General features: G+C 39.0%; 1 protein-coding gene across 3 annotated transcripts in view; it reads left to right on the top strand.

Moving 5' to 3' along the window:
* STRN (striatin) overlaps positions 1-14,719 on the top strand; it is a 98,370-nt gene that overhangs the window by 46,244 nt on the left and 37,407 nt on the right. For 2 of the 3 annotated variants that reach the window (XM_059716367.1, XM_019500553.2), the window contains exons 7-10: positions 6,115-6,250; positions 11,240-11,350; positions 13,659-13,745; positions 14,318-14,461. In XM_059716367.1, the coding sequence (XP_059572350.1) occupies positions 6,115-6,250; positions 11,240-11,350; positions 13,659-13,745; positions 14,318-14,461 (478 nt within the window). The remainder of the gene's footprint in view (positions 1-6,114; positions 6,251-11,239; positions 11,351-13,658; positions 13,746-14,317; positions 14,462-14,719) is intronic. The other variant, XM_059716375.1, reaches the window with a different exon arrangement.

Here is a 14,719-nt window from a genome sequence, read left to right as displayed (position 1 = left end):
ATCGGCATAAAACAGAACCCATCAAACCAATATCCCAGCCTACCTTTGGTTGCTAAATGCAACCAGAATAGATTCATAGACTCATAGATGTTAGGGTCAGAAGGGACCTCAGTAGATCATCGAGTCTGACCCCCTGCATAGGCAGGAGAGAGTGCTGGGTTTAGATGACCCCAGCTAGATGCCTATCTAAGATGTCCAGGTTCAGGCTCTGGTGGACCTCAAGAAAGAGGGGTTTCTGGAGTTAAGGAGCAACTGGTGAAAATAATTTCCCACATCTTTTCATCAAGCTGACTCACCGCATTAATGACACTTGCAAGAAATTGCTCTCGGCTCTCTTCAGAGATCACAATGGGACATAAGAGAGAAGCTGGTCCTCTTAGATATGTAGGGTCCAGACTGATTAGGGCCTTATGAGTCAAAACCAGCACCTTGAATTTTACTTGAAAAGCTTTTGGTGTCCAATGCAGACTCTGGAGCATATGAAGTTGTGCTCCTGGCAACCCAACCCTGTCAAAAGGGAGATCACTGTATTTTGCACCAGCTGCATCTTCCAGATAGTCTTCAAGGACAGTCCCATGTAGAGCACGTTGCATGGATGTTTGTTGCCAGATCTGAATCTCGAAAAAAAAAAAAAAGATCAGTCTTCTCACCCCATGAAGCTGATGGAAGATATACTTAGCACTAATGGCACCTAAACTTCCATCCAGGTACAGCAGAGGATACAGGGGCTCCCCAAGACTGCAAATGTGAGTGACAAGGGGAAGCTGAACCGCCTCTCTGAAAGGTTCTCAATCTCCTGCCAAGTTGTGCAATCCACCTACCACCATCTGTTTTGTCTGGTTTCAGTTTTGACTGAAACTGAAACCAAATCATCCACATCCAATGCCCATGTGTATCTAGACACTGGGAAGAGACTGAGACTGTGGGGCCTGGGTCAGATGAGGAAGAAAAGCAGAGATGGGTGTCATCAGCATACTGATGGCACCTCCCTCCAAATCTCTGAATAGTCTTGTCCAGCAGCTTTATATACACATTGAACAGAAAGGGTGATGCAGTGGAGCCCTGGGGGATTCCAAAGTGACTCCATCACTAACTTCCAGGACCTCCCTTCTAAGAAAAAGCATAATCACTTTAGAGTTGGCCTATGAATGCCCACCAGATCATGTAAAGATTTTATTAACGTCTCCTAGTCAACTTGAGGCAGGTAAGTAGTACTTATTCATTTAAAGTCAGCTGTGTAAGCATGCTCAGAAAGATCTGAGAAGGCACACTACCTGGTACAGATTCCTGAAGCATTGGTTGCAAAAAACAATTGTAAACCATGGCAAAAACGGAAATGAATGACTGTGAGGGAGAAGGAGACTCGGGTTCTTTGCCTCCTTAGCCAGAGTGGCATTTGAACCGACATCTTCTACTTTCCATGAGCTTCATAGATTTCATAGATTTTGAAAGACATTAGGTCTGGAAGGGAACTCAGAAGATCATCGAGTTCAGCCCCCTGCCCCAGGGGCAGGAAGTCAGCTGAGGTCACAGGATCCCAGCAAGATAAACGTCCAATTGACTGTCAAAGGAATCCAGAGTAGGTGCTTGCACCACTTGTGGCGGCAATCTGTTCCAGGGGGGGCTCGGACTGTAAAGAAGTTCTTCCTTATGTCCAGCCTGAAATGGGCTTGGAGAAGTTTGTGACTGTTTGACCTTGTCATCCCACCTTGTAGGGAGGCAGTTAGATGGGCCAAAGCTACCATGGAGCTGAGGATGGCATCCCAAGTAAAGGATAACAAGAAATTGTTTTTTAGATATATAGGGAGTAAAAGGAAGGCCAAGGGAGGAATTAGGACCCCTACTAAATGGGCAGAAGCAATTGGTGACGGACAGGAGGGACAAGGCTGAACGCCTCAACGAGTTCTTTGACTCAGTGTTCCTAAGTGAGGGGCAAGACAAGGTTCTCACTGGGATTGTAGAGAGGCAGCAGCAAGGCGCCAGACTGCCATATGTAGACCTTGAGATGGTGCAGAGTCACTTGGAAGAACTGGATGCCTTTAAGTCGGCAGGCCTGGATGAGCTCTATCCGAGGGTACTGAAGGCACTGGCCAACGTCATCGCACAGCCACTGGCGGGAATATTTGAACGCTCGTGGCGCACGGGCCAAGTCCCGGAGGATTGGAAAAGGGCCAATGTGGTCCCCATTTTCAAGAAGGGGAGGAAGGAGGATCCGGGCGACTATAGGCCAGTCAGTCTCACCTCCATCCTTGGCAAAGTCTTCGAAAAAATTATCAAGGCTCACATTTGCGAGAGCCCGGCAGGACAAATTATGCTGAGGGGAAACCAGCACAGGTTTGTAGCAGGCAGATCATGCCTGACTAATCTAGTCTCTTTTTATGACCAGGTTACAAAATGCCTGGACACAGGAGTAGGGGTTGATGTCGTATACTTAGACTTCAGGAAGGCCTTCGATACGGTATCCCACCCCATACTGGTGAACAAGTTAAGAGGCTGTGACTTGGATGACTACACAGTCCGGTGGGTGGCGAATTGGCTAGAGGGTCGCACCCAGAGAGTCATGGTGGATGGGTCGGTTTCGACCTGGAAGGGTGTGGGCAGTGGGGTCCCGCAGGGCTCAGTCCTTGGACCGGTACTCTTCAATGTCTTCATCAGCGACTTGGACGAGGGAGTCAAATGTACTCTGTCCAGGTTTGCGGATGACCCAAAGCTGTAGGGAGAAGTGGACACGCTGGAGGGCAGGGAACAGCTGCAAGCAGACCTGGACAGGTTGGACAAGTGGGCAGAAAACAACAGAATGCAGTTCAACAAGGAGAAATGCAAAGTGCTGCACCTAGGGAGGAAAAATGTCCAGCATACCTACTGCCTAGGGAATGACCTGCTGGGTGGCACGGAAGTGGAAAGAGATCTTGGAGTCCTAGTGTACTCCAAGATGAACATGAGTTGGCAGTGTGACGAAGCCATCAGAAGAGCCAATGGCACTTTATCATGCATCAGCAGATGCATGACGAATAGATCCAAGGAGGTGATACTTCCCCTCTATCGGGCGCTAGTCAGACCGCAGTTGGAGTACTGCGTGCAATTCTAGGCACCGCACTTCAAGAGGGATGCGGATAACCTGGAGAGGGTCCAGAGAAGGGCCACTCGTATGGTTAAGGGCTTGCAGACCAAGCCCTACGAGGAGAGACTAGAGAACCTGGACCTTTTCAGCCTCCGCAAGAGAAGGTTGAGAGGCGACCTTGTGGCTGCCTATAAGTTCATCACGGGGGCACAGAAGGGAATTGGTGAGGTTTTATTCACCAAGGCGCCCCCGGGGTTTACAAGAAATAATGGCCACAAGCTAGCAGAGAGCAGATTTAGATTGGACATTAGGAAGAACTTCTTCACAGTTCGAGTGGCCAAGGTCTGGAACGGGCTCCCAAGGGAGGTGGTGCTCTCCCCTACCCTGGGGGTCTTCAAGAGGAGGTTGGATATGCATCTAGCTGGGGTCATCTAGACCCAGCACTCTTTTTCCTGCCTATGCAAGGGGTCGGACTCGATCTATTGAGGTCCCTTCCAACCCTAACGTCTATGAATCGATGAATCCCATCCCTCTCAAGCTTCTGGACATCCATTTTAAGTTGTGGAGCCCAGAATTGGATACAGTACTCCAGCTGCAGCTTCACCAAGGCCAAGTACAGCGGGAGGATGACATCCTGGGATTTGCTAGAGAAGCATCTATGGTTGCAAGCTAGACTTCTGCTCGCTTTACTGGCTGCAACATCACATTGGTGGCTCATATTCATTTTGTGGTCAATCATGACCAAGTCCCTTTCAGCCGTGGTGCTAGCAAGTGTAGCACTGCTGAGCCTATAAGCATGCTGCGGGTTTTTCTTCCCAATGTGGAGGAGTACCTTGCATTTTTCGGTGTTGAAGGCCATCAGGTTTTTGTCCGCCCATTTTCCGAGCCTGTCAAGATTGACCTGGAGTTACCTAAACTAGAGTAAAAAGCTTCCTCATCCTCAGCTCCCTCTGAACACTGGCTCAGTGGGTAGTCCAGAGGGACATACGTGTGGAGAGGAAGCCAGTGGGAGACTGGCTCAGTGAGATGGATACCGCGCTACAAGGGGAAGGCTGCTGTCTTCTGGCCCCAGCTCATTTTCCCCAGTGGTGTTTCTGCATTTTACATTTAATAGTCATTGCATAAAATGGATAGATAGCTGGTGCATGTGAGGGAGGTGGTGTTAAAAAGACCACACTATTTAATTCAATCTTCAGCCTTGTTTTGAAGTTAAACATTTTAATTTTTCTGACTTTATATTAGGAACATATTTGATTCTGAATATTTCCAGAAATTGCCTTAAAGCTGTAATACTCATGTGCAGGAAAAAAAGATTTTTGCTGCATCCCAAAACTGAGTTGCCACATTTCATTCTGAGCTGTGTATGCAGAATACTTGAAAAAAAGTATTACAAAAATAACAACACTTTTGGGGGGATTTTTTTTTGCCTGGTTCATTCTTTTTTTGTTTTGTAAAATAACTAACCTTTCCAATTAATGTTGCCACCTTAATGGTGTCCCAAGCAATCAGATAAAAATCTGAGGTGCATAGAATTAATGTATTTTTTTGTTTGGGCCCCCAAAAAATCATATTTACTGATTTTTATTTTTATATATATATATATATATATATATATATATATATTTTTTTTTTTTTTTAATATAAAAGATATTTAAAAATTGTAGTTGAGTCATGATAGAGCCATCATTAATTTTTGGAAACAGATAACTGTATAAATGAGGTTTGCTGGTTTTTTGTTTTGTTTTTAAGACATGCTTTTACAGAGGATCTTTGTCAAACTTGTTGCCACTAACCCATGGCCTATGAGGTAATGTCTGCGACTTCTGGGTAAAATCAGCTTTAATACAGTTTATTCAGTGTGCAAGCCAAGGAAACAAGGTTTAAGTTGAATGTTTACTCTTCTTCTAGATCTTAGAATTGATTCTGGCTTAGGAGCTGTGAAGAAGTCTTCTCGCCAGATTAGAATAAACAGAAATGTCTCTTCATGAGCTAGAGAGTGCAGGCCTGTATGCTGAATTTATTTGTGATGGCTTTTAATAAGGTCTTAAGTGAAATGGGTAATGTTGAACATCTTTTTTTTCCATTGAAATAGATTTGTTAATGTAGTTTTAGTGGCATCTGAGTTGCATGTCAGCCAAACAACTGTAGCTTAACCAGCCAATTTTCTTGCTTTAGGAGAAGTTCAAAATGCTTATCTTATAAGTTTAGCAAGTTATCAAGCTAGTATTTAAAGTGATCAAGGAACACCCAACATGTAGATGGCAAAAGTAGAGGTAACAGTAGTTAAATGTCAGCCATTAGACACAGCCAAATGATTTTGCCCAGGAAAGATGATTTTGAGCAATAATAATTCCATGATCACCTCATGCACTCATCTCTGAAATTTCAATTTTAGCTGTATTGCCCCCGCGGAGATGAAATTGAATATCAAAAATACTATTTCCAGAGATGTAATCAGATTTAGATCAGTCACTGAGGGTATGACCAAACCTACATGTTACCTGCTTTAAAAGGGAGGGGTGGTTTCATTACAGCTATATCACTAGGATCATGCAGACATAGTCATTTAATCTTAACATCCTTTATAATCCTTTGGTATCAATACAGTTGTTACATCTGTCTGTGCCATGATATTTGCTGCTTAGCCTTTTGTAAAGGTTCAACTTTATGAATTTTTCTTGAGACGGAACTAAGAACTCTGCAGTCTTCTGGGCTTAAATTGTGTATATGTTTGTGTAAATTAATTGTAATCTGTGCTCTTGTAAATTGCTAGTATAACCTTTTCTTTTGAAAGGATGAGTATTAACTGCCTTGAAGCAGAAAGATTGTTATAAGGCAGAATTTTCAATTTGACTTAATATTTGAACACTGAAGTATGTGTGTGGTATCCACTTTGCCCTACCCAAAATATTAACCCATGTGTTGATTGATAGTAAGTAAAAACAGAGAAAAATATATCTATTAGGGTTCCATGTGTGAGTAAGGAAGATGGGCATTTTAAAGTTAGATAGATAATAGATTTTAGTTTAATTCCCTTCTTTGTTTCTTTTTAGATTGTGAGGAAAAGAGTGCTGTCTGATAGCAGTGAAGATCGAGATACAGAAGAAGCTTTGAAAGAATTTGATTTCTTGGTTACATCAGATGAAGGAGATGGAGAATCCAGAAGTTCAGGAGATGGAACAGACTGGGGTAAGGAAATTTTAACGGATTGCACAGGAAAAAAAAGAGGATTAAGCATACATATTACTATTTTGCCAGGATTTTGTCCAAAACAATCCTACTCTAACTTTTTGGAAGGCAGACTGAGACTCTTTAAAAAGCTTATTTTACTATTACCTTTCTATACCCAGCTTTTATGCAGAGGTTCTTAGAAGCTCACTTTCTGAGTTGTGTTGTCTATTTTGCATATTGTAAATGCAGTTTAAATATTTGCATGTGGAGTGTCAATATATTATTTCCATCTATTCAGACTCCATAGATGGAGTATGATAAATCAACATATATAATCAATATATTGTGGACAGGAGCATGAGAGGCATTGAAACTTCTCCTTTCTTTATCTTCCATGGAGAAAGCAATGCGAGTCATAATGACTTAATTTTAGTGTGTTCAGTGTACAAATAGGCAGCTGAAGCTGTACATCTCATGGCCCAACCCATTTTTACAGATGCCATTCCACTGAGGTTTCTAGGGTTATGATTGGACATCATTTTTCAATATCATAATATTGATTCCCTGGGGAGCTAGACACCGTAGATATTTAACAGGATAAAATGCATAACATCACAGTACATTTAAATACAGCTACAGGAATTCCCTTGGGTCAGTATATTTAAAAGTTGCTGCTTTACCAAAAATAGTTGCCTTGAAAGCCATCCTGGAAGTTGCTTGCTGTTATGATTATAACTTTATCTCTTCAGCTTTTGGATTGTACTGTAACTGCCATTTGTTTCACTGAAATGTAATTAGCTGGCATTTGTCAGTAGGAGCCTTATTGTGAGACGTTATTTTAATGCCTCAAACACCTTTGCCACCTTTTTTGTCTTCCATTGGGAACAGCCCAACACATATTTTTAAAAGTGTACTAAAAAACAAAAAAAACGCAAAATGTTTGTCATGGGTATCTTGTATAGGATAGCAATATTCAATTTTTATGCAGCAGTAAATACTAAGGCATATTTTATAGCCATAAGTTTTCAATCCTTTTGAAATTAGATTCACAGAAGATTTTTTCAGCTTATTTATATCACAGCCTGTAATTAGTTATAATGGCCTGTCTACATAAACTTTTTCCTGGATCTGCCATTTTTAATCATTTAGTAGTTTATTTATGTAAATTTGATTTAAATGAAACTTGAAATTTAAATTTAATATAATCTAAATACTTAGTATATTGGAAGCAGAAGGATATAGATATAAATGTTGTTTAAAAATGGACTTCTAGCTTTGATGCACATTTTTATAACCAATTTTAAGTACTTTTATAGTAATAATGTGTTAAACAGCTATGATTGCCATAACTGATCACAATTTAAAGACTTAAAAGTAGCCAGTGAACAGTCTGCAAATTATAAAACCTTTACATACTAGTTTAAGATGATTTGTAAGATTTCATTAAATATGACACGCAGTACATGCAAGAGATACTCAAGTGCATAGTACCAGAGGTGTGCTATAGAGAATTTACGTCTGAAATAATTTACTGACAATTTTGCCAACTATGTCCTACATGTTTAAACATTTTTGCCTGAGGAGAGCAAAGACTTCATCTCTAATCTGGAGAAGAAAAGTACAGTCAGCTAACACTTCTCTCTCTAACTTCAAAATACCAGTCCATTTCCACCAAACACTGAAGTGCCACCTCACCTTAGCTCATTTCATTTCATCATCCGTATATGTTAACAATATCTACTTTAAGCATTCAAAGCAGATATTCATTCTGTCTACTCTGCATTCTTTCAACTGTCCTTTTTATTGTTTGTATTAAGTAAAAGATAACTATGTAACCCTTAATTCTAGCCTGCCCAGTAACATCAAATAGATTGGGATTAATTTATACATATAATTTAAATAATAAAACTGCTGTATCCTTTTTTCTTTTGTTTTCTCATATTCTTTTTGTGTATAATGTTTTTGTTTTTATTTAAAACCTATCCCCTTATGCTATCTCCTCAACTCAGTTATTTTTCTTCAAATAGTGACCAAACCTTGGCACTTCTCCCAGTTGTGATTTTGATTAAGTATTTAATTGCATTATTTATTAACAGTTGCGGCATCTTCATTGCCATTTTCTTTGATATTAATCTCTGCTCCCCGGCCAGTTTTGTACCCGCCCAAGCCTTGCTTATTGAGAGAGAGAGAGAGAGAGAGAGAAACTAAGTTAATTTTTGCCATTCTTCTAATTAATTGTGTTGCCTTCTCAGCTTTTTCAGTTTCACTTCTCACTTAGTGACCCTGTTTTGACATTTGTTCCGTCATGTCACCACCCTTATTCTTTGTGTTAAAGCCTTTTTTCAGAATACCTCCATTTATCTTCCTGTGTTGCTCACTTTTAGCTTTTCTTTGAGTGCATCAACACTTGTGCTGTACTGCAGAGTAAATTAATTAGCTCCGCAGTAAAGCATCACCATCTGCACATGCACCGGTATTAGGGTGCAGTAATTAATTAACTCCACTGTAAAATAGTATTGTCAGGGATAGTACTATTTTACGGCAGAGTAAGTAACTGCACTGACACATGCATGTAGATTGTGACAGGGGTTGGCTGGGGTTTGAGGGTGCTAAAGTGTGGGGGGCTGCTTGCCACCTAGTTGCACAGCTCTGCAGGTTTTGCACTTCCATGCCCCAGCTAGCCACTCTGATGCCGCCATCTGCCCGCCAAAAGCTTCTCTGCTCAGGCTCAAATTGCTGCCGTCTCAGGTGCATATGTAGACTGCACACGGGAGCAGATGACTGGGTGAAATGGCTCTGGAGTTTATTGCTTTGCATTAATTGCACATGTAGACGCACCCTCTGTGTCTCTCTCCTATCCGCTTACCACCTCATTTCCTTCTGAGTATTACTATCCCTATATTCTCACAAACTTTTTGCATGCCATACTGCCAAAATAACATCTGTCATAGCCCAAGCCCTTTTGTGCAAACTACCCTCTTCCTTCTATCTCTGCTAATTATTACAGTTCTGGAGATATTTCTTGCCTTCTGCCCCCAGAAAAATATGCAGACTTGCTGACAATGGAGAAGAGACATACTCTACGGAGAGCTGATATGCTTTCCTTTCCCCAGAAGCATGTATGGGGAACAGTTTATGTATAGAATCTATTATCTGTGCACAGATCAAAAGGATATGACAACCTTGTGGACATTCCAGCACAAAAGGTCCATTAAGAGATTAAGTTCTTGCTTTTAATTTTTTTAATAAAAAGGTGTAGTTTATTCATGTGCAAAGTAAATTGGTTTTCTTTTTTAGGTTTAAATGTCAGATTTTTTGAAACAACAGAAGTTATCTTTGTGTAAAGACATTCTGTAAATATGCATTCTCAGTGTGTAGATTATCCAAGATATACCCTTTAAATCGGTGATTCCCAAACTCTTGACAGGTTGCATACCACCAGTTTAAAATGATACAACCTTAAGTGCCACCAGCAAATGTTTCAGTTCAGCCTTTAAGTACCAGCAGCACATTTTTGTCATAAAGTTATGATAAATCTGTTAATGCGTACCACTGAAAGGTTGTCCGTGTACCCCTGGTGATACCCGTACCACAGATTAGGAACTGCTGCTTTAAATGACAGACCATTCATAGCCAAGTGATCTAGTATGAACCATTAGCAAAATATTTTTTTTTAAAGGCAGGTGATCATTTTGCCTGTTTTCAAAGCAAATTGGGTGTTAGGGATACGGAACAAATTTTAAATATTATGGAAGAAATTGTAATGAAGAAGGTCTGGTCTTCAAATAATAGCTTTTTTTTTACCAACAAGTAAACAACTGGAATGGTCATAAAATAAACCTAATTTAAAATAAATATGTAAATGGAGGAACTGTACTGCACATGACTTTCAGCTGTATGTAACAGTCAGCAGTTGTGGTGCATTTTTTCAGCGTGCTGGAAGAAATGTGTTTAATATGCTTACAGTCAACCTTTCATTATGATTTTCAAAGCATGGTAACACATATTGGTAAGTAGTATTTTCCCCTGTCTTGCAGCTGGGGTATCTGAGAGTCTGTGGCTTATTTCATGTGTCAACACAATTCCAGAGAGCTTTGTAAAAGACTTCCTAACTCAGTCCTCATGTTCTGATCACTGGACATTCTGGGTCTGTCTGTGTGGCACAATGCAGGGTCATTTTCAAGATACCTCCAACTAACTTTGTTCATGCCAGTGTATCATACTGGAGTCTAAAGGCACAAGGCAACAACATGCAGAAATACCTAAGCCCTATTCTCAGAAGTTTTATTTGCTTGCAACTGCACTGTCATACTGACATCAGTCTCCTACTCATATTCTGGAGCTAGTGTATACAGAGGTAGCTCGGGTATATATGCATGCTGCTGCCTTCACTGCAGTTTCCTAAATTTTGGGGGGACTGATTACTCAGTTTGCCTGTCATTTGTTAAACCACATTTTTTTTTTTTACTTTAAGGGGTTTTTTGAAGGCTTGGTGAAATGTAATTTTAAGTGGTTGAACAAAATAACATGAACTTACTTTTCAATATCAATGATAGCATATGACTAGGATTGTCAATATGAAATTCAGACACAGCACCCAGACTTCAAGCGTTGGTTTAGATAAGAAATATAATTGCTACTTATGGATACAGTATTTTTCTCTGGTAAAAAATAATATTGAAGCAGAATAGATATTCCATGCTTGTAACCGGAAAGAAATAAATCCCCAAGCAGGTGTTGCTTCAGTTCAAAGTGCCGCTTTCTTTGGTAGAGCGATTAGGCATGTGAAATTGAATCTCAAAATTATTGTCGTCTTAAAAAAAAAATTCTGGACAAAAAAATTGCAGTGTGAATAGCAATTTTATAGCATTCACAACCAGTGCTATTTCTGTGCGTCTAAAAAGGAAGGCCTAAATAAAATAGACAACAGCTGCTACCTCCTTCAGTAAAAATTACTTAGTGACATTATTGAAAAAGGATATGTTTCATTTGTTTCACTTTGTTTAGAAAAGGAAGACCAGTGCCTCATGCCTGAAGCCTGGAATGTGGACCAGGGAGTAATAACCAAACTCAAGGAACAATACAAAAAGGAGCGCAAGGGGAAAAAAGGGGTGAAGAGTAAGTGGAAAACATTGCACCTTAAAATCATAAATCCCACATCTTTCACACCCCTAATTCTATCTTTCTTTCAATGTTTTCCTGAAATTACTTACTCTTTTACTTTGCTGCTCCTGACTGCTTTCCTGTTGTTCATCAATTTTCAGGGGTTGAAATTAATGGTAGTCAATCCAGTTGCCTGAGAAAGTAGAAAGATGTTGCCTGGGATATAATTTTTCCAGTCTAGTGTTGACTGAATTCAAAAGGATTTGTGTTGGACTTGGATTGTGCACATCTAACATTTAAATGTTTATTTGGATTCTTTACTTTCACTGTACGTCTTAATTAGTAAAACATAGAAGCTTTATTTCGTTTGGCTGGGTGACCAGTTTCGAAGTCTGGTAAATAATTTTTTCAAAACCCAATACAACATTTCTAGTATCTTGTTAGCTGGTTTTGGGCGTGGGAGAAGACAGGTGTGGCGAGAAGGAAAGGAGGAAATTAATTTCTACCCCTGTTTTACTTAGCAATCACAACATGAAAGTCATGCTGCTGTATCTTGTTATGCAGGGCTCGAAATGGAAAATAAATCTTATTGCCTACTTGTCACAGGACGTATTGACCAATTATCATTTTATCTGTAGAATTAACAATTAAGTGTCGTATTTGATTAAGATCAAATAGCTGATCCAGCATCTGAAATACAGTTTCTAGCCCTGTGTGTCATACTTGTCTGTCACCTCTTTTGAAATGCAAATCCATTTTGTAAATCCTGTTTTATAAAACAACATAAGCATCAAAGCTTTTCAGAATCAAGTTAAATGTTTAAAATTGTAAATTGCCACTATTTTCAACCTACAGCTGTGTTGAGAATTTTGGGGGAATAATTTGGGGAAAATTGAAGTATAAAAAAAGTTGTACCTTATTCAATGAGCAATTTGAAGACTGTTTCATTACTCCTCCCTTTGTGGGAAGATGCTTATTAGTGTAAAGGAACTCAATTCTAATACATGTTTGTAGAGTCGTGCAAACAGCAGCTCTTCTCCATCATATTATTCTAGTTGCCTCATTTTGTTGTTTTGCAATTAATAAATGCTAATTGTGATTAGTAACTACCCAGTAATTGCTAGTTCTGAGATTGTAGTACAGGCTAAACTAACCAAATCAGTACTTATCAGTATAAGAATCTATTTAAAATATGAATGACTTTTGAGAGAACTGCATGTCCTTCAGTTTGGATTAGTTAAGTACATTTGATTTATCTGAAGAAAATGCAAGCCTGGTAAGAAGCTAAGCATCACAAAGTTTTGCTCAATAAACTATTTTCTTACATTTAAAATAGAGCTATAATATACCGCATGAGTTCACAGAAAATTAGTTCAATTACTTTATCTGTGAAATTAAAATTCATTTATATGATACCTAGTGTAAATATAGGATAAATATTTAACTTTCTAAAAAACATCTTAAGAAATCAAAATGAGTACTTTTCTCTCCAGCAGTTGAGTGCATTTATTCTAATTTATCAAATTGTAGTAGCTTATCATTAATTTAGGCACAGACACCATCAACTTTTCTTTGCATGTTTAATGAGCAAAGTGCCTGATGAAAGTTGGCATTTTGGTACCTTATGCTACTTCAGAAGGATTATAAGTACGGCTCAGTGTCATGTTTTTTCGATGGAGGGCTGAACTTGAGTGCTGCAGTACAGAAATTAAGCATCTTTCCATGGAGAAACCATTGTTGAAAGGGCATGAACTTAGAAATTGAGAGGAGTTGCAACCTGTTATCACCTGTTCATGATTTTAGTGAAAAAGTGATGAGCAAAAGAATCGTGGGGAAGTGGTGGGGCACAGGGTAGAACTCTAAAGGACTAAATTTCTTACTGTTGAGATGTGAAATTTGTTTATGTAATTTTCCTCTCAACATAGATGAGTATCTAGAGACTGAACTGTTATTCAGTAAAATGTTGTGCATTTACTATAAATCAGATGCTGTAGTAAAACAGTCTTGCAAAATCTTTCTTGCTGTTTGCCTGTAGCAAGCAATGCTCTGAGACAAGCAAGTAAAATACCGTCTAGTATTTTTATCATTGTTATGGTAAGGGTGGGCAAAGTGGATTTGCAGCTGGTTTAGAAAACTTACGATTTTGCAAGGCTGCAGTAAAATTTTCTATGAAGTAGTATAATAAAATCATCACATATATATGAGAATACACTTCTATGTTAACCTGCTTAAAAATAGCTGTATTATTTACTGGTCTAGGGAAAAAAAAACATATTGGACTATGGGTAAGAGATTTTCCCATTCTTAATTAAACTTACAACAGGAAAAACTACCGAAGATATGTTTCAGCCTCAATCCTATATAAAACAGTCAAAACAGGGATGTGGGAAAATGATGGAGCAAAGCACAGGTAAGTGTAAAGGGCATGGGTCTTCACCACATGTAGCTTCAGGAAGTAAGCCAATGAATCCAATTTGATTTGTTTAATATAAGTACCATAATCATTTAGACTATGTAGGACCACAGTTATACACTACTGCACAAAGTAATTTTAAAATATTCACAAATGTATTAAAAATGATGCACAAATCATGTTACGCAAACTTTAATATTCACAGTATTTGCAGTTATTTTAGGAATGCAATAAAGCATTTTTTTAAAAAATCATTTTGTTGCTATGAGTTTATTTGGAGGTTGTATTTAACTTGATGCACGTAATAGTGTAAATTCATAAATGTGGGGGAAAATATGCATACAAATACCTCAGTTGCTTCATCATTTTCTTTTCAAGAAGTTCATTTCATGCTGGAAGTTTAGTTACTACTGGAAATAGCTGCTCATTAGTGACTTGTGTGGTAATATCATAATCAAAGATAGGATCCATTGTTGCTTGTCTTGATGTAATGTATTCGATGTGATGCGTAACATGGCTGCCAGTTTTGTTTACATAAACTGTTTCACTCTTTTGTTTGTCTTGGTTAGGGCCCAACAGGTCAAAGCTGCAAGACATGCTTGCAAACTTGAGAGATGTTGATGATCTCCCTTCATTACAGCCGTCTGTTGCGCCACCTTCTAGACCCAGTAGCTCAAGACTTATTGAGCATGAGATAAACAGGACAGATGAAGGCAAGTATTTAAATCTGCATGTGCATATCTACAGTTTGAACTTGAATGTTACTTTTCATCTAAGAGTATCAGAGTGCTTTAAAAATATTAATTTAGCCTTGCGATGTCTATGAGTAAGGTAAATATTATCTGCCCTCATGGGGAAAATTGAGAGAGATTTAAAGACTTGAACTAAAACCATTTAAAGCTGATGAAAAGGCTCAGTTGACATATGTGGGTTTTGCAATATATGAGCCCTAAGTCACTGACTGATACTCC

Source organism: Alligator mississippiensis, chromosome 1 (assembly GCF_030867095.1).
Source record: "Alligator mississippiensis isolate rAllMis1 chromosome 1, rAllMis1, whole genome shotgun sequence".
NCBI lineage: Eukaryota > Metazoa > Chordata > Crocodylia > Alligatoridae > Alligator > Alligator mississippiensis.
The sequence above is the reverse complement of the archived record's forward strand: the minus strand, read 5'-3'. Positions and strand labels throughout refer to the sequence as shown.